Source organism: Typopeltis vanoorti, chromosome 4 (assembly GCF_054136105.1).
Source record: "Typopeltis vanoorti isolate ZY-2024b chromosome 4, IOZ_Tvanoo_1.0, whole genome shotgun sequence".
NCBI classification, from domain to species: domain Eukaryota; kingdom Metazoa; phylum Arthropoda; class Arachnida; order Uropygi; family Thelyphonidae; genus Typopeltis; species Typopeltis vanoorti.
In genome coordinates this window covers 56778660-56799664 of record NC_143552.1, presented here as the reverse complement: position 1 = coordinate 56799664, position 21005 = coordinate 56778660, and the positions used below count along the sequence as shown (strand labels likewise).

The 21005-nt window shown below is 35.1% G+C and overlaps 1 protein-coding gene across 3 annotated transcripts in view; it reads right to left on the bottom strand.

Annotated features, from left to right (window-relative positions):
• Positions 1-21005, bottom strand: part of LOC150107325 (protein grainyhead-like) — a 185120-nt gene that overhangs the window by 21244 nt on the left and 142871 nt on the right. For all 3 annotated transcript variants that reach the window (XM_090391810.1, XM_090391812.1, XM_090391811.1), the window contains exons 11-12: positions 7783-7849; positions 4854-4972 (exon numbers count right to left, since the gene is read on the bottom strand). In XM_090391810.1, the coding sequence (XP_090247936.1) occupies positions 4854-4972; positions 7783-7849 (186 nt within the window). The remainder of the gene's footprint in view (positions 1-4853; positions 4973-7782; positions 7850-21005) is intronic.

Below are 21005 nucleotides of genomic sequence, written 5' to 3'. Positions count from 1 at the left end.
TTCGATACCGCAAGGTAAAAGAGGGTATAAGGAAGAAGAAGAAGATGATGATGAGTCTAATCTTTCTCCAAAGGATTCCCAAGCCTTCTGCTTTACTGCCTCAGCAGAAGCTTTTCGTGCCTCAGCATACCGCAAACGCATCTCAGGTGACCTGACCCTAAGCCATGTTAGGTAGGACTCCTTTTTTGCGTGGACAGTTTTTTTTTGGACTTCTTGGTGGAACCAAGAAGTCCAAAAAAAACTTATATATATATATATATATATATATATATATATATATAAGCTTATATATATATATATTTATTATTATTTTTTTTTTAAGTTATCATACAGGCGCCAAGATGGTGTCCGGAAAGTATGATGGTTTGTTTTCCTGATGAAAATGTGTAGTTTCAAAAAAAAAAAAAAAAAAAAAAAATCGAGTAAATTAACTGGCAACTAATGGTTTAAGCATCTCATTTAAGTTTTTTTTTTTTTTTTTTAATGTCGAATAGCTCTTATCTATGCGTTATCATTCTCAATGATGCACAATAAAATGAGCAATACATAAGCTTTTTTTTCACCCTTTTTATCTTGCCATTACTAATATGATCTGAAATTATGGCCATTAAGAAGTAAAATACGCCAGTGTCCTCGAGCCAGTTCGCTCTTAAAGAAGGTAATGTCCATAGCGATAACCCAACCAAGGTGAGAGCTTGCGTAGAAGTAACCATAAGCGATACTTTGGAAATATGATTATTCATAACACACCAAAGTTGCAGAGGTCTATCTTGTTTTATGGCATATACAGGAAGAATGCGATAATCTTTAGATCCTTTAAATAATAATAAGCATACTAAAAATAAGAACGGCAGGATGAACTTTTTTAAAATTTTCTTCAAACAAAGCTTTTTTTAGTTATAAACCTTCGTGTGTGTGTTTGTGTATATATATATATATAGTTTTTTCGAAACGAATATAACATGTATTCATACAGTTTGAAAAAGTCATTTAACATATTTTCTTAGACATTACTGTTATACTTATATTTTACTCCAAAATAAATAAAATATTTAGGTATTTTGAAGTATTTCTTGAATTTCTAAATATATATAAATTAACCTTTTATCTTGCTATATATTATAATCTTGTATTTTAATTGAATTATGACAAAAATAGGCGTGTGGTGGCAGGGATAACAATAGTTCCACTACAGCCCATGCATGTAGTACGAGGCGACTAAATTGGGTACCCAGGGAAGGTAATGAATGGCAATGCTGTGGCCAATGAAGCTCTAACTGAGGTTCGGCTATTGCTGTTACCCTCCTGCCATGGTCAGAGCTCACAGCTCAATAACACCCTATCCTTACATTGTCCTCTACAGATAACGGGGAATATGAAAAGCATTCTTGCTTCGCGCATCTAGCAAAAAACAAACAAACAACAAAAAAAAGCAGTAAAGCATGATTGTTGTATACTCATCACTGAATAATTTTTAAATTTCAAATTATCTATTATTATTAACTTAGATTAGTAATTAAATTAACCAGTATTGTATTATATTATATATAAGGCATGTGTAGCCCTCTGAAAGTGTCATTTGCAACCATAGCGTTCTAGGCCGTCCAATGAAAGTCATTCTCGGTTTGAATACAGTTGCGGATTAGAGGAACTTTTTAGTCGACCGGTTTCCAAGTCAGTCAATTGCTGGCACTGTCAAGTACATTTTTTCCCAGGAAACTCAAGTTTTTCGTCCGGTAAACTCAAGAAAATCGACCATTGAATTCACGCTATCTCAACAAATAACTATATTGTCTTAGGGTTAAGAACCGCGAGATGGCGACACTGTCTGCGGTCTCTTCACTGAATGTCGTTTATAATTATAGTTTTGGGCCAGCTGTCTCTAATTGACTACCGGTGGAGATTGAAAATCCCCCCCACTCCCTTTCAGGCTCCAAAGAGTCTGAAAGGACTGAAACACCCTCGCCTACTGTCTATAGTAGGGGAATAAAAGGCTTTTTAAACGTTTTTTTTTCACTATTATATATTATTAAATTATTACTAGTTACATTAATATTGATAATAAATAATATTAAGTTAACAAAATAATTAAAATGATATTTAATTATATATTTAAATATATAACATATTTAAAATATTATTTAAATATTAAATAATATTATATATATATATTGGATGACTGTGTGTATAAATAATACTGATCATTTTATTGCCTTTATTTTTTCAGTAGGTTTTCGAATTAGTCGATCTTTGACACAAGCATATGAAAGCTTTTTTCCCAGAAACTCGTAAAGAACTCTATTTCAGACAATACCAGAATTAGGTTTCGTATCACAAATAGCGGAAGTTATTAGCGATACTCTCTCTCCCCCCAATTCCTTTAAAATGATCGATAGCCAGACGCGCAGTATTCGATGATGGCTAAGGGCATGAGACCAGCTACCCTCCCCAGGATTTCCAAAAGAATCACTTAGGGTTAAAAAAAAAAAGCTTTGCATACTCTTTGAAATAAATAGCTTTAGAGTATAAAAAATTCTTAGACAAAAGGTTAATTTCGTAATTAAAATAATTAGTTAAACACCTATTTATTTAATATAAGTAATTTAATTAAGAATGCACCCAAAGTTTGATTATCAGTTTATTCCCGTGTGGTTGCGGGGATAAGAATAGCACCAATGCAGCTCATGCATGTCGTACAAGGCGACTAAAATGGGTACTCAGGGAGGGTAATGGATGGCAATTCTGTAGCCAATGAAGTTTTAACTGAGGCTCGGCTATTGCTGTTATCCTCCTGCCATGATCAGAGCTTTATAGCTCCACAACACCTTATCCTTACACTCTCCTCTATAGAGAACTAGGAATATGAAAAGCATTCCTGCTTAGCCCCTTTAAGCCAGTCCTTATAAGGACTATTATCAATTTAAATTACGCCTTATTTGTGAAGCTAACAAGTCAGTTATTTGGAAAAAAAATTGGAATAATGAGCTGCTTGTTAATAAATAAACAAAAGGATTTTAAATTTATTTATCGAGGAAGTTTTAAAATCAAGTGCATTTATGGAAAGTAAAATTAGAACGATGAAATAACCTCAAGAACTACCAGAATGCTATAAAAGAATATTTATGAGTCGGAATTGCAATCTCAAATTGGCTTTTATTTCTGTCGTTTGAATTTTTAACTAAAAATATTATAACTGTTCCACTTAATACTGCTGATTTTTTTTTTAATTTTTTGGGTTTCTTGTTAAGTGGATACTGTCATAAGAAATCTGTAATAAGTAGTGTCGTATAAAACGGCAATGCTAAAGTTATTAACCTTGTCACTCTAAGCTTACTGAACGTTAAAATACATGTCACACTAAATTATACTGCTTGGCATAATTAATCTGACTCTGATAAGGAAAATCATTTAGACAGCAAATAATAAGGACATTGTTATTTGTAAATACCTCGCCCTTAAATGAGATAATGCAGACTGACGTGCCTCAAGTAAATTACTATAATATGAATGCCCTAAAATAAATAAATTTCAGACATTTAATACAAAAAAAAGTTTAAAAAAAAATCAAAGAATGTCGTTAATCTATTTAACGATAGCTGTTTTATCTAACAATTTAATGTGGCGCCACCTAGTATCGATTGAAATTGTAACCATTTAGTTTTCTTTGAGATTTTAATTTCGTATTACAGTATTTGGATCCCAGCTTGTTTCTAAAGTTCACTAGGTGGCGCACATTAAATTGTTATGTTATATTGGGAATTGTTATAGTGCCAGTCAGCTATTTGTGAGGAATTTGAATTTCGATATCTTGCTTTGAATTGTCAAAATTTGAGGCTTCAAATAACTAGGGATGTCTGAATTGCTTCATTAACGAACGAAATCTTCCTGCTTTGCAACCGAAATTACTGTTCCACGAGAAGGAATATTAAGTGAAAGGTCAACAGTCATAAAAAAAAAAAAAAGCGGAATTATTGTGAGCTAAAAACAGAGTATTCACCGTCCGGATACAATTTACGAGTAATCTGGAAATCACTCTTTGCGTGTATTTGTGGTATTAGTTAGGCCATTTGGAGAAGAAACGAAGAGGGGAAAGAAATAGAGGATAATCGTTAGGTTAGAAAAACCCAAGTAGGATAAAGTAAGCAAATCACGAAACTGTCCTTTCAACTTCCTCAAAGGCAGACAGATGGGCAAAGAACTGACGTGACCCTTGATGCGTTGTGGTCAAGGATTCCCCCTACAATGGCTCTAAATTGCGCTCATGGATGCTTATTAAGGCGGAAAGGGAAAATCAGCAAGGTGGATTTTTTTCTCTCCCCTCACGTAGGTGAAGACGAGTGCCATATGCATCGGATATCTCCCTCGAGTATTTATCGACTTCAACTAGTCTTGAGACATTGCGAAAATGAGCAACATTAAAAAGAAGTGTAAGAGGAAAGTCTGCAGAATCTACACCTTGGAGCCTCAAACGTTCTATTTTGCGTCTGACAAGGAAAAAAAAAACTGCACACCCACGAAATAATACATTTGTTCTATTTTTAAATAACCACAAAGCAAGTTCACGGTCGAAACAAGAGATTTAAGAAAAAGAATTAATAAAATATACTAGAAAATGATAAGTACTGCTGTTATTATGACTGTTTAGTTCCTTTGTAGTCTAAATTTTAAGACTTAAAATATGAAAAGAATAGAAAGACAGCAAATGAAACATTACCCGATAGATGGCGTTTTTGCAAATGCACGGTTGCTTGAGCCAAAGAATAAGGCCACCTTGGAATTAGATGCCTAACTTTTTTTGTTTGTGATATCGGAAGAAATAATATTTCAAAGAGAATAATTAATTTTTCTCTTACCTTGTCAAGGTCTTCGCTAGGAGTAAAAAGGATAGGTGGTTTTAGGAGATCACTCATAGAGTAAAACTCCGACCTATCACAAGGAGAATGATACATTTCTTCAATCTTCTTCCTTCCACCTAAAGAAATATAAGACCAGGTTGAAGTCTGATGTTGATGTATCAGCAACAATACGCTTTCCAATAATTACATGCACACAAAAATACAAGGTCCTCAATCCTCTATATTCTATTTTGCGTCTAAAATAAATGTAAAATTAATTAGGATGTCAGAAAGTATGTATTGTGTTTTCTTGCATGCATGAAACGAAATGATACGAAAAAGATATTTCTAAATTCGCTTTCTTTTGAATTGAATCTTAATGTTCCTCTGACCTGGACAACACTGCAGATACATTATAGGTTGTCGTCCGTACATTTCAAAAAAGGATTTTGAATTTCATTTGAGGTACATCAGTTTGTTTGTTTTTTTATCTTCAAATAAAAAGATCCAGTGCTAACTGTTATTAAAGCAACATGTTCCAATCCCAGTTGTGTTCAGCGCCATCTAGGTCACCTGAAGTAATTTGTCATTATTTCATATTTCGAAGGGCAAAGAGAAAGTGACCTCGCCACTTCTTTTGAAAGGCCACATGCACCGCGAACAAAGACCGACAAGTACGGTAGTCATCTATTAACACACAATTCACATGCATCTTTGCTTTATTTTGCATGCAAACACTTTATCAACAGTTCTTTCCCGTTCCCCAGGTGGCATCTCGCATAAAAGAATTCTAGCGAGGTCTTCAGAATCCAGTTTGCTGTTAAAAGACTCCACCGCTAAGTTCACGACCTTTTATTTTTGACCTCTAACTTTTCTATTCGCGACACACACACAAAAGTGAATATCAGCTATTGAAATCTTCTTGGTGGGCGGTTCCTTCAATAATGAGACTTCTGAGTAGAAATGGAATATACGGGGTCAGCATTCATCAGAAGTTATTTTTAGAATGGCCTCATCCCATGCATGTTGAAAACTCATGTAAAATGCAACATTTCACGGGTGATGATTACGTATAAAATAGAAAGAAAAGTACTGTTTTTTTGTTCTCATATTCACTTCATAGAACATCTAGAGGTGTTTCTTGGTACAATATTATTTTATATGAACTAACTTTAATAATTAGATCCCCAGACTTCTGCAAGCAATGACTAAAATATAAACTTCATATACTAGAAGCCTCATATTCCTAACGATAACTTAATGCTGCTTTGAACGGTTCGATGCTTCTTATGAATCTTTTACAACCATAACTACAGCTAACAACACAAACGACATAAAAGCCTGAACACCTCTCTTGCAGCATAAATAGCAACAGAGTTTTTTTTTTCCAGTAATGATCTTTAACTAATTATAAGTATTATGAGATAAGTGTGACCTTACCTACTAATGTTTACGATGACTTTCAGAGCAGTGTCTTTGAACACGAACGGTAAGGAAGTCCTCAAGTTTGTAATATATACCGTGCTTGCATGCTGAATCCGTCATTGCTATAGTGAAGTAGCCAGTTTCCATTTGGATACGTCGGGATTTTATTCTTACTGCATCTTTCTAGCAGGTTTTTCAATCATAATGTTGTTGATTAACTTTGTCTAGTTGGAAGTTAACCGTGGAAAACAACCTGCTGTTTTGCTGTTTGACATAAAAATACAATAAATACCTGGTGACTCCTGTAAAGTTGAGTTACTGGATGGACAACTATACTCCTTCCTCTCTTCTCAACAGTTTCTGAGGAATCTTGGAATTATTTTTTTGTAATCTGGAAAGTAACATTTCTTCTTGGAGATAAATACGATCACTCATGAAGAATTAACTTAGCTTTTTCACCACCCCAAAGTGCTTAATCTAGCTAATTTCCACTTCGTAAACATCCGCCAAGTAATTAACGGATGGGAAAAAATCTCGATGTGGTAAATCATTCGTGTTCAGAATAACAGCTAGAAAACACATTCATTAAATTTGTTTTGGTCAAATATTTATTTTTCCGTATTAAGAAATTGGACATTTTTCAGGGGACCAGTTCTGCTGAATCTACTTAAGTCTATACCATCAAAAATAGTTTATTTTTCTCAATTCCTACATGAATATTTTTTTCTTTAGTGCAGTATTTCCTGTTTGTAATTATTTGTTGACAAAGTTCCGACTGTTTTCGTTTTAATTCAGAGGTCAGCAATGTACCATCAATCTTGCTTTCTATTGTATTTGTAATCATGAAATTTCTTGCCTTTGGGGGGGGGGGGGTCGCTCACCTAACTTTATTCTTTTAAAACACTAACGAACCCACGATTTATCTCCGAAGATGACATTCCATGTTTGAATTTATTGTATCGTTCGACGCTTTAACTGCCTTTTTTTGCAGGAAGAAGCAAACACGTCAAAAAAGTTATCATTAATTCCTTATACCGGACCAACAGATAAGAGAAGTGTAGGAATTAGAGTTTTGTCGAGAACAGAGACTTGGCTGATAGTAATGCGAGATACTATCGAAGTTTAAAAAAGAAATTAGATAGCAACAAGATGTTTTTACTTCGTTTTCTTTGCTTAAATCCTGCACGCACCACTAAAGAACAAGATAAGTGTCACCCATCTTCAATCACTATTATTAATCCAAACCTCTTCCGTGCAAGAAGTGCAGTTGACGTCACCTAAACACGTGAACAGAGTGTGGATGCATCTCCAGGAGAAGTCATTAACCTAATACTATTATGGTCCCAACCCTGGAGCAACGGACACATCGAGCTAAGTGAATTAATTGCTATTTCCAATCTCCGCTCTGCAGTCTCTGTTTTTAAGAACCATCATCTTTGCCTTAAACCAGATTCCTATCTCTCTCTCTCTCTCTCTCTCTCTCTCTCTAACACATTCATGTTAATAACGTAAGGGTACTTACTGCCAGTAGCTGTGAGTTTCCGCTTGGTTTGTCTTCGTTCTTCGTCTCGCGTTTTCCTTTCTGCACCCTAAGGGTAAAAGAAGAAAAATACAAAATATGAGGAGCTTTGGTTGTGAATGATGGCCTATCAGATAAGTCCCCCAGCTGGTCAACGTCCTATCATCAAGTCCAGTATTAATAAAACTTCGATAATAACTTATAACACTCAATTAATGTGCCAAAATCGAGACATAAAATCTAAGCTCACCTTTTTCATTTTTTTAAAATATTTTTATTATTATTATTCTTGATTGCTTGTGGCGACACCTGTTACAAAAATTAATTGGAGGTCGACTACTTGTATTCTTCGTTACATTTCGGTTCTTTTGTACGGAGATTAGGGTGGAGTAATATTAGTTAAGAGCAGCTTAAGCTCTGAGTCAAACAAAATAGAAAAGAATCGCCTTTCTTCTTGTTGTTACATACTTTCTTACTGTATAGAATATATATCTCTGGGATCTCGTCGAGATAAATAAATGCTGAATGGAATTAGTTACAGATTTTATGCATTTATGGAAGAATATTGCACGCTATATTACTAATTTACTCAAGTGATGCTGTAGAAAAAGCAACTGAGCTGACTTAACATACAGGTGGCGCCACCTCTTCAGCTTTTCATGCCAACAATTGGTTTTGTGATTGATGCCTGAGTGTCGCCACTTTTCAAAAATGAAATATTATATATATATATATTTCAACCAAACAGAATTTCTATTATTGTACTGTTTAAGTACTTAAACAGTACAATAAATGTACTTAAACAGTACATTTACATAACTTGCGAATATATAATAGCGAAGAATGGCTGCAAGCAATCTTCAAAAAAGTTAAGACTTAACGGCTTGGCTTAATAATCCCTTTGGTTAATAAAAGGCGTCATTTTTTGTTTTTAACTGAAACTTCCCAAATTATTATTATGTGCAACGTATATAAATAAAATATAAACATAAAAGATAATAACGCTTAATGTCTTAAATATCCGAATAAATAATATGTAATGATGGATACAATAATAATAATAATAATAATAATAATGCCTAAAACATTTAGACCGAAATAACTCATATAAAAATCTGTTTTCGCATACATACTTTGAAATAGTATAATATAAAGATATGAGCTAAAATAATACAGGTGCCTTACGTATATAAAAGTAACTATTTATTTGCAAAAAAATAAAACATGCACAGATAACAGAAAAAAGATTAGGGAAATGTCATAACGACTGACAGCGTTATTTTTGATACCTTTCCATTGGAAATCAGTTCGTTCCTCCAAAGATCTCTGTGTCTCGAAGAGACAGCATGTTCTGCAAAGCCAGGATGCATCAAAACATAAGTTACGAGGATAAGGAATCTCGTTGATGAAAGAAAATGGAATATTTCGGGAACAGAACCCAAATACTGAGTATTTGGTTCTGTTCCCGAATTAAATTAATTAAAGTTAATTAAATGAACTAATAAATTAAAAGCAATTTTTAAGAACCCCTCTCCCCCCCCCCCCAAAAAAAAAAGAAACTTGAATATTAAGCGGTCGGTGAATTTTTGACGACCATTCAGATACCCTTTTTGACGTAAGGAATGGAAATAGGATTAATTAATTTTCGAAAGGAAAGAGATGGAATTCCGTAATAACAGTTGATTATTTTGCACATAAAAAGCTCTGAAACATTGTGATGTATTTCTTAATGTAATAAGGCCTTGATAGAACAGAGGGCGTGCGCACGATCGGTCACAAAACGGTCATCAAAGGTTTCTTTCAGATCTGAAAGGAATTATATGGATGGATGGATGGAGCGTATTAATCTTGGTAAAACAAGTATGGGGCTTCAATACCAAAGGGACATATCTTGGTAGTGAGGGGAGAAAATGCTATTCATTGTGTTCCCTGAAAAGATGCACAAGTGTTAGGAAAAGAAGAGTTCCCATAGCGGTCCCACTTCTGTTTGTTGGTATAGTTTATATTAAACTGTAAAATATCGATGATGTATGGCAAAATCAAGTCGGACGATTTCTTGAGAAAAATTTTGTTTCAGTAAATCCAAGGTATCCTTTATTTAGTTATAGGAAAACTGTATCTAAACTGATAATTATGTCATATGGGACCGAAGTCCAGCGATCTTGTTCGTAAAATCCGTAGTGCTCAATATGAAAGGCTGACTTTCCCATAAATATAATATGGAAAACAACTTGGAGAGTTTATCATTGGGATAGCGAATGCAATCAACTACTTAGTCTTGAAGGAGCACATGGTTTATGGAAACATCATAGAAGTGTTTTCTTGAAACCATCATTCCAACAAGAGATGCGGTCTAAGTTCATTGATCTGGCTTACTGCAGCATCGGAGAAGAGGGGACGGTAAGTAGTATAGTCTCTAAGCAATTAAGGTAAGATTCCTGTAATATTCTTTCTTCTCTTGTATCATAACATCCCTGCCTTTATCTCTCCTGGTAATGATAATATAACCGAACCAAGCGGCTTTTAAACACTTTGGATTAGAGCTTTTTTGTGGCTTTAAAACGGTCTTAACTTTTTTTCAGATACCTTAACGTTTACGGAAAAACCAGGTAACTATCTGCTATAACTATCTGGTACATCATTATCAAATGCTTTTTCTATTAAATAAATATAATATTAAAACTATTTAAAGGTGTCTTAAATGAACTAATAAATTTAAAGCAATTTTTAAGAAATTAGTTTACTAATTTTAAATGAGAATTTCCATTATTATTTTGAATGAAATATAATTTATGTTTTTGTAAACAAAAATATTAATTTACATGAGTAATGCAAACTGAATGATGTCATGGCAACAAATAAATTCTTTTTAAATTGTAACATAGAAATCGTAATTCACCAAAGAGTGAAGGTTCAGAGTCTGACTTTTACCCCGTTGATAGCCAGCGGTAAAACAGAAATCTGCAATGAGATCGCATTCTCGCTTGAAGTAGTTATTGGCAGACAGACAGACGTGTGCGATATTTCCCCCGAAAACAAGGAAATTTGTGAATTACTTGTAGCCGTACCTTTGTATGTGGTCAAGTGTTGTAGTCCCGTTTAAACTGCTGTCAAAGGACGTAGCGGTCATTGTTCCCTCCCTGCCAGTCTGTTCTCATAATCAAAACGGGTCACGTCATCCTCTTTGTTATCTACGGTATCATCCGTCAGGAATAAAGGAAGACGACTGCTCTTCTTCTTCTAAACGTGCAACAGCACTACCCGTTTTCCAGGATACCCTCTCAGCAGACAAATGTTTTTGAACGGGTAAGGAGTCTTAACCTCCAGCGAAATAACGGAAGATGTGGCGGTTTAATTAGGAAAACTTGTTCTGCTTTTTTTTTTCTTTGTACACTTTTTAACAGACAAAAAAGCTAATTCTCAATTTTATAGGAAACCAGAAAAAAGGTTTATGACTGGCATGAGTTTCGTGTGCTTTCTGAAAAACACATTCATTCTCGTAAAAAAAAAAGAAAAATAAATAAAACATTCAAAATTGAGTCTATTGAGAGCGTGCAGTGCGCACTTCAGTCTTTCCTTGCACATGATTATTTATATAAATAAAAAAAATCATTTTTATAAATCATTAAAGGCCTCCAATTGACAAACAGCGATAAACCAAACCACATCCCATTTTTCTTTAATTTCCTGAAACCTGAGGTAATGTTTATTATACTTGGAATTAATAATTTTATTAACTATTGTCTAAAATAAAAACCCGTAGGACAAATGTTTTCCAAATAAATTCGTTTACATTCTTATATACAAAGAAATTCTACATAAAGTAGTACCAAAAATGATCCAGATTTTCCAAGAAACTTAAATGAATTTCACAGAACAGATAAGTCTGTTGGGTGTGTTAAGCTGACCGCTGAAGACTGGCGGTGTCATCTCGTCCAATGGCCTCTCTCTCTCCAATGAAGTAACCGAAGTTAGCACCCCCACTCGCAAATTATTTACCTGGAAATTCTCTCCTGGAACAGAGCTTGGAGAGTGGATCGTGACAACTGTTTCTTAAATCTGCTATTCGCGTGTGTAAGTAATAATCAAACAGAATAGGGAGGGGGGTTAACTTGCACACCAATGTAAAAGAGTCCCGCGTGATGTACGCCCAGATAAAACAAAAGGGACGCAAGGTTTATGGGGTAATCGCTGCCACATCTTTCAACCCCGGATAATAAGCACCGGAGGGGAAAAGATTTTCTACAGCACGCATTGCATACCGCGATATGCATTTTATCGTCTTATAAATGCCAAAATGACAGCAGTATTGCACGGCAAGATTGATGGAGTCCTCTTTAAATTCATTTTGTGCATTGGTGGGTTATGTAGGGCAGTGGAAGGGTTAGTCATATAGCGGTCATGGTAATATGTGTGTGTGTGTGTGTGTGTGTGTATCTCATTTTCATTATTGAAGTTTCTATTGTCTCCCACAGGGCTTAGGAAATATATCCTTGCGTGGACACAGCAAGAGATTAGAACATTTTACGTCAAGATAGTTCCTGTAACTCATTTACTACGATACTGGGATTGTCGTGGGCTTTACAAACCACAGTGAATTCTGATTGATGTGTGAGATGGTGTGGGCATGCTTTTGTATAATAGCAGGATCAGAAAGAGTAGGAATGTGAATAATAAGAGTGCGATGAACCAACTCGGTAAAAGAAAGGGGGAAATGTTAGTTCATGTCTGCTCCATTAGAGTGCGCTAGGGTCAAACATATCAGGGTCGTGTCAGAGTTATCTCATCTTCTGTTAACATGTTCGGTTCAGTGGCTTGTTATGGACAAGTAACTTGGCATTTCTGAACCAAATCTCCACTAAAATAGGGCGATTAATCCTATTTCCCTAGTCTCAGCCTACTTATGTCTTCCAAATACGTGTTTTGGCTGTTCAATTTGTCTGTTTTCTGAGGGGGGGGGAGAATTTCCTGGAGGAAAACCCATGTGACAACACCTCTGACTCATCTTCAGCGAAAAAGTCCTTATCGGTATTTTTGGCATCCTAAACAAGAATAAAATCAAAATCCTTCTAATAAAGAACCCCTTACGACTAGGCTACGGGGAGGTGAACAAAATAATCTGAGTACACAGCAGTAAAATGTTTTCCTTGGAGATAAATACAGACAGTGTTGATATCTTTTAAATATTGTTTTCATGGTAGGCTTTAAAAAGATAATGCGAAGTATCATTCTGATGAATTATTTCATCCAGCATGAAGTTTCGACTAAATTGTTTGATATTTCATTGGATAAATGGCACATTTCTTATCTCTAAGATTGCGTTTCTTAATATCTCATCAGCGTAAATTTTCTTCTCTTTACTCTACAGCACAAGTAATCATAAATACCTTTCAAAAGAAGGAAGCCTTAGGAAAAATTTTCTTGTGCATTATCATAAAAATAACCTTGTTGGGTTTCATTTCTAAGGCGCTCCCTTAAATTGACTTACGTTTATTTCCTCATTCCATAGAAAACGCATTACACAGATGGAAAAGAAAAAATTAATAGCAATAATGATGGTAAGATGTAAATAACCAGTATAAATGGTAGTCGACGAGCGAAATGAACTACTGAAAGGATACATTTTTTTAATGTTTTTGATTATAATCAAGGGTATAGTCATTCGGCAAAGTAATCAGTCGCCCATTCACACAGTTTTAAAAACATTATTTCGTTCTCGTCATAAACACATTAATTATTACGAATTTTTTTAAAAAGCAATCTCATCGTAATACAAAAGTTAATGATCTTCAGTATCCATCTGTGATTAAAAGTATTTACCCGAATATTAGCTGTAAAATGTACCATAATAACTTGAACTCTGCAATAGTATATAATGATTTAAAATTATAAAAGATAATAATAATCTAAAATTGACATTAACTTAATGTAAAATATTACATTCATTTAACATTAGAGAACATTCATAATAACTGACAGGTATTTTGTTACAAATATGTTCCTTAATATATTTAAAATTAACTTATTTTCGATAAAATAATGTAATAAGGAAAATATCTCTAATTTTATTTTTAAAACATCATGGTGATAAGTTCTTAAAAGAACTGGGAGATGGACTGAGTCCTTGACTCTCTATCCCGTCATCTGAATGAGGAAAATCTGTGTGAATGGGATGTTATTAAGCTAAAAGCTCTAGTCATGGCTGGGTAACTGCAATAGCCGAGCCTCAGTTAAAACTTCATTAGCTACAGCATTGCCATTCGTTACCCTGGGAGTCCTGATTAGTAAGTAAAGGGTAAAATCTCAAAAAATCGGACGATCTCTAGGCCACTCCATAGTGGGCGAAAGACCGTCCATATCTCAGCTTTGGTTCCACTCAGTGACGGCCGCCCCGTCCTAGCACCCCGACGGGCTCTCCGTCCTAGCAGAACCGTTCAGCGTTGGTTCCATTCAGTGTCGGCCGCCCCGTCCTAGCACCCCGACTACTGAGCAGAACCGCTCAAATTCGGAGGAAAATAATTCACCGACAAGAACCCCTCAGCGGGCCGTGCCGGAGAACACCTACCCCGGAGACTCAAAGTGCTCCCTTAAGGCAAAAACCCTAAGGGAGCGAACTCAAAAACTCATCACCCAGGATAACAGCAACAGCCGAACCTCAGTTAACTTCCTTGGTTCAGCATTGCTAATTGTTACCCTGGGAGTCCTAAAAATGACTTTTCCTCCCTTCCTCTTCATCATGGTGATAAGTCCTTATAAGGACTGGCTTAAAGGGGCGAAGCAAGAATGCTTTTCATCTTCCCCGTTATCTGTATCTGTAGAGGACAGTGTAGGGATAAGGTGTTATTGAGCTATTAAAGCTCTGATCATGGCAGGAGGGTAACAGCAATAGCCTAGCCTCAGTTAGAACTTCATTGGCTACAGCATTGCCATCCATTACCCTCCAAGGGTATTGGATTGAATGAATCAATCACCGCATCTTACGATCGATTGTTCAAGTTCAAAATCCCCCAATCATCATCATGGTGATAATTTAAAGTCGGATTATATTTTAAAATTAAATATAAAAACAATTTAAAGGTGTATTTATTAAGTGTGGTTTTTTGTCAAATTTTTAAAAATATTAAAGATATTTTATTAAAATTAGAATGAATATTAATATTATACAAAAATTATATAATTAATATATTTGAAAAACACTTTTAAAAAACTGTTTTCCAAGTGAACGTTATCTTTACTTAATAATGCAAAAGGCGCATTTTGTCTACTTGATTCTAAAAAATAAATAAAATAATAATAATAATAATAATAATAATAATAATAATAATAATAATAATAATAAAACAATTCGTACTTAGCAGGAAATGCTGTAAAGTAGCTGAGATGTGCTCCTGAATGCAGTTACGAGACTTTACTTATTATTTAAATTTATAAACTCTGTTTATTGTGGTAAAAAATTGGCGCTTTCAGTCTGTATATGGAAATGCTGTTATTTATAATCTATAATAGTGGGAGACCGGCAGACACGTTTGCATTGTTAAGACTGTCATAAAAATGGACTCTCCACTAAAATTGTGAGCATCGCATCCATCATTTGGGTGTTTTTCTGTCGTTTACTTCCTTATCGCAGTATTTAAAGAAGCGAACAACATTCTACACGCCGATCACTTGCACACAACACGCTACCAACCACTTCTTGATCGTTCCTTCTTGCCGCCAATTACAGGAATGAGTTCTGTTAGGAAACAGAAGTCGGCCTGATGCTATCAGTATGCGAAGTGATATGATAAGATCCTGCTGTAAGTGGAGTCTCTAATTATTTCCTAACTAAATCTTCCTTTTCAGCAATAACAGCTTCCTTAGAAGCAAAAGAAGTTGCTCTTATAAAGAAAACCAGTAAAAAAAAAAAAAAAAACAGTCAGGAAAACTTTCATCTCTGATTCAAAGAGAATTGGGGGCGTTACGTGACTACGGACAGGCCGTCATAGAAACCGTTATTCTCGAATCCATAATTAGTCTGTCAATGCTAAAATAATTGCATCATCTCTACGCTTCTCTGTACGGATAATACAAAAATTTACCAGTTATATAGGACAAGCGTCTAGAGTCGCATTCGCCCTACAGAAGACCTGCCCTAACCTCTCTAGCACGAGGGCAGACGAAGCCCTTTCATTAGGGCATTCACCCACTGGGTTCTTCGGTAGCTTTCCCACACTTGCACTACACTGATGGATTAGTTGGGAAGCCGAAAGGGCTGCTGCAGGCCAATCTACGTGCCACGGATATCAATGAGATGTAGCAACAGAACTACTTACGACCTCGCTACAAGTGGCAACTGTCATAACTGAAAACTAATACGCAATTCTCTTTTGTCACTTCTCAATATAAAATCCATATCTTCCTTTGCCTGGCGACGCATCACTCGTAGAGTTGTCGTTTGGCATCTAAGCAAGTCTTCTCTTTGCTTGATGTGTGTGTGTGGGTGGAAACTTGTTATTAATCTGTCTATCTCCTCCTGTCTCCTTAATTCTGCTGTTTTAGTACTGCGATGATTACAGTATGAATAATCATCTGTCTTAGAAGGATAAAAAAATTTGAATAATAAAAAAATGGAATAACCTTCTATTTTTGTCCCAGTTTTCCTGCATTGGGAAGAAACATAATTAAAAACCTTTATAGCAGTCTTAAACCAAACATAAATCTAATTCTAAACTGACAGCTCTTATTGTTTAGGAATGAGGCCATCTTTATCTGAAATTTTACAGTAAACACTCGTTTTAAATAGAAGTTAGACAGCTTACCGAATTTTTAACCCACTAGTTATGTTGATAATCCACACAGCCGTGACACAGTCATTCCCATTTAGACTAAATGTTTATACCATTATTGTCAACGTTCTAACTAAAAGGCAAGTTCTCTATTGATTCTCGTATATCAATATTTCATCGCTTTTTTTTCCCCTATTCAATGATTTAAATCCTATTTAAGGGCATTAATATATAATTCCGTGTTTTTATATAGGTACTGATTCAAATTTAACTTGCAATGAATTTGCAATTGTCAGATTGATGTTATAATTCAGTCGTTTTGAAAGAGGTAGTCGGTTTTATGTTTGTCAGAAAAAGCCGGAGCACCCGGAGGGAAACTCAACCCATCTACGAAGACTAACTGCTTCTTAAAAAAACAAAAACATTAATATATAAGTAAATAGATAAATATAACGTGGTGTTACCCGCACATGTCACCGTCAAGCTTAGTCAATGTCAACAACAGCGTGTTCCAAATTAAACTTAGTGCGAAATGTGGTTGAAGAAGGGAGAGAGGGGAGCGGACACTTAAGAAATGCTTAAAAAACATCCGGTGATCAGTGTTCGTGCGAGGAAAATTTCATTGGATGTTGTTGTTATTTAGGATCATATCGAAGCATCTAAAAGTAAGAGAAATATACGTGCTGCTCGAACTGTGTGTGTGTGTGTGTGTGTGTGTGTGTGTGTGTGTGTGTGTGTGTGTGTGTGTGTGTGTGTGTGTGTGTTTAGGCTGATTTGTTTTGAAGATAAACTCGAGTTTCCAGTGTTTGAGTGGATTTCTAACTTCAGGATGGCCAAGAAGATTTTAAATGCAATGAAAGTGTGAGCAAAAAAAAAAAAAATGACAGACGATCATCAAGGTAGCAAAGATCTATATCTAAAATAAACATCTATTTTGTATTCCATACTAACTTTAAAAGATGTTTGCGGGTATAAAACTTCAAACCCTCCCATAGTTAATGGGCAAACGTTTCAAGACTTTACAACATTAATGTAGTAGATTAATGCTACTGTGAATGTCGAAAAAATATTTCCATTAATTCGGATCTAAGATCGGAAAGGATAAAAAAACTTTCAAGCAATGTCAATGTCAATGTTAAGAATATGATACGCATTTCTTCAATATTCCCAAGGCTTAAGAAACGAGATCGGAAGCAATCGATTGAATTAGATTCAAAACCAAAAGAAAACTTTGTTGATTTCATCAAGAGGGGAAAATGTCGCTGTAGAGGGCTTTAAATCTTGTACGACTAATGAGTGGAACGCAGAAAATTCATCGAAAAACAGTTCAGTGAACAGTTAATCGAGAAAAAAAAACAATAAAACAATAAAATCGTAAACATAATTCGCTGATAAAACAGTTCATCGAACAACAATTAATTGGTAAAGTATTCATCGAAACGCAATTCGCCGAAAATTTGCATTTCATCGAAAATTCACAGTTTATCGAATAAAGCAATTCACCGAAAAATCAGTATAGTGATGGACTGAGGCGTAAAATCTTTTCATCACGATTTAAATCCTTCAATGTGTTGTCAACTGTTGCAACATGTATTCTTTATTTAGTGGCGAATTATCTTTTAAATCTTTTTATTGTTGTAATCCTTGCTTTTCTGGTTGCACTTTTAAATTTATTCTCGATGTATGCATTTGTTTTTTCGCTCATGTGGCAACAAAACGAAAGAAAGAAGGTGCAAAATTAAAAGTGATAACGTCGAATGCTTTTCAGGAACAACATCGGCAAATTCAGAATTAATATTTTTGTCTACCAAAAAAAATTCAGGCATAAAAATATATAATTAGTTACGTCCAGTTAAGCGAATTAAATGCTCATTTTATAGGAATAACTCCCCTTCAACCAAAGCCCTTTTAAAGTTTCTACAAGTCATAAACGGGATTTGTATCCAGGTCTGTTTCTATGACAACAGTGTACGCTAAAATATTGCGATAGAGAAGAATGAATTTCCAGGCTCGCTAAGAAGAAGTACATATATTAGAGAATAGTTAACGCCATAACTGTAACATTACGGAATAATGTGCTTAAATACAATATTAAAATCCCACACTATCTTTCTGCATTAGGATTTGTTTTCTTTCCTAGAAGACATTTATAGGCTGCTCGTAGACATCAAAACCTTTTGGCAGAAACGGATAATAGGTGACAGTTCAAATGCGTAACCTAAACCGCCATATTTGGGATCATTTGTCACCAGTGTACTAGTTGACTTCTTCTTCATTCTATTTTGGATGCGGGGAGGAGCAGAAACATGTTTAAAATATGCAACAAGATCATTCGGAAATCTGCGGAGCGTGCACTTGCTTTACGCCAAAAATAAGTAGCACTGCGCATGCGCACTTTTTCGTTTTTGGGCGTTTATGAGACATAATGAGAATGCTTTTAATCACAATGCAAACGTGCGATAAACAACTAATTAATGTGCATATGACTAGCTTCTTCATGGCCGAGAGGTGTTTAAAATATGTTGAGCTCCGCCTAGAGGGATGCAATCTATAGGAGACGAGGTCAATACCTAGGGCCGACAGCACGCGATGTTTATACATCTTATAAAATATTTACGCTCGGATCATCATTAAATGGTGCTTAGTAAGCAGAACAGCAACTCAAATATCCGCACTTGAGAGCAAATATCCACACATATTAGACTCCTGGAAGAACACTCCCATGATGGCTTGCGGTTTCAGTACTTTGTCAAGCTATTTTTCCAAAGATAATTACCCTTTTAAAATAAGCCCCCGAACAGCTTTATTATAAGATTTATGTTTTAACAATAAATGAAAAATTTCACTTTAATTACAGGTTTGAAGCCTTCTCGAAATGGGGAAAGAACGAAGATTGATATTCGTTCGCTGCAAAGATGAATTGGAAATGTACTTCGCTATAACGTCTTAAAAATCAACCTTTCCTCGTCTGGACACAGAAGGGGAAAGTCCCTTTATGTGAAATTTACATCCACTAACATATTCCATAATTTGATACTAAGTGATAGCTTCTAACTCTTAGGCATACGTCAATGTCTGTCAGTAGTCTAAGATATTTTTCAAAAATTTGCCGAGAAAGAGATTTCTGAGAATTTTTATTCTTAAAAAAAGTTCGAATATTTCACATCCACAGTTACCTCAACTCAACAACAGTATTAAAAAAAAATTAAAAGAGACAGAAGTCATAGAAATAAAAGCATTCAATAAGTGGAAGAAAACCGGTAAGAAGGATAAATGAATACAGCTGCAAGGACATTTTCTGAATTAGAAGAATCAATTTGAATGATCGAAGAATCAACTATGGCTATGAGGCTAGCGAATTGTCTCTCAATTGCGTATTCCTCTACCTGTTTGCATAAACAGCCAGGAATGACCCAAGATAATAAATGTATTGAGAGAGAAAGAGAGAGAGAGCAGTAGCAAAAAATGCAGAAATAAAAATATAACGTGGACTATCCCAAAATCAGCACTAGAGATATGAAGATAAAAAGAAGAAAATTACTCAGAAAAGAGATGAAAGACCACTGCGGACAAACCTTGCTTTATGGAAAAGAATAAAGTTATCATAGAGAATGTGAATATGAAAAGTGGAAAGAAAAATATTTATAGGAAGTTTCTATTAAAAATTACAGAAAATAATTGGAGCTGAAAAGCTCTAAACGCGTAACAGAAATGTGGATGAACTGTCCACGAGGAAACATACCATGATAATCTGGAGAGAAATTGGCAAAAAAAAAAAAAAAAAGTTTTTAAAAAAATGAAATTACGCTATTTTTATATTGGTAGATCATTTCATTATTTTCTTCATTAGAACTATGAAAAGATATTAATTTCTGGATACAAATAACCCACCCTGATAGTGAAAGATATGTATGCAAAACATGCATGCCTGAATTACTTCAAAAAATTTAGTGCTTCCTTAAATTCTTAAAAGGACTGGCTTAAAGGGGCGAAGCAAGAATGCTTTTCATCTTCCCCGTTATCTGTAGATGACATTGTGGGTATAAGGTGTTATTGAGCTATTAAAGTTCTGATCATGGCAGGAGGGTAACAGCAATAGCCGAGCCTCAGTTAGAACTTCATTGGCTACAGCATTTCCATCCATTACCGTCCACGGGTATTGGATTGAATGAATCAATCACCGCATCTCACCCATTTTAGTGCTTCTTATAGTCCTTATAAGGACTGGCTTAAAGGGGCGAAGCAAGAATGCTTTTCATCTTCCCCGTTATCTGTAGAGGACAGTGTAGGGATAAGGTGTTAATGAGCTTTTAATAGCTCCGATCATGGCAGGAGGATAACAGCAATAGCCGAGCCTCAGTTAAAACTTCATTGGCTACAGCATTGCCATCCATTACCCTCCAATGGTATTGGATTGAATGAATCAATCACCGCATCTCACGGTCGATTGACCACCCTCCC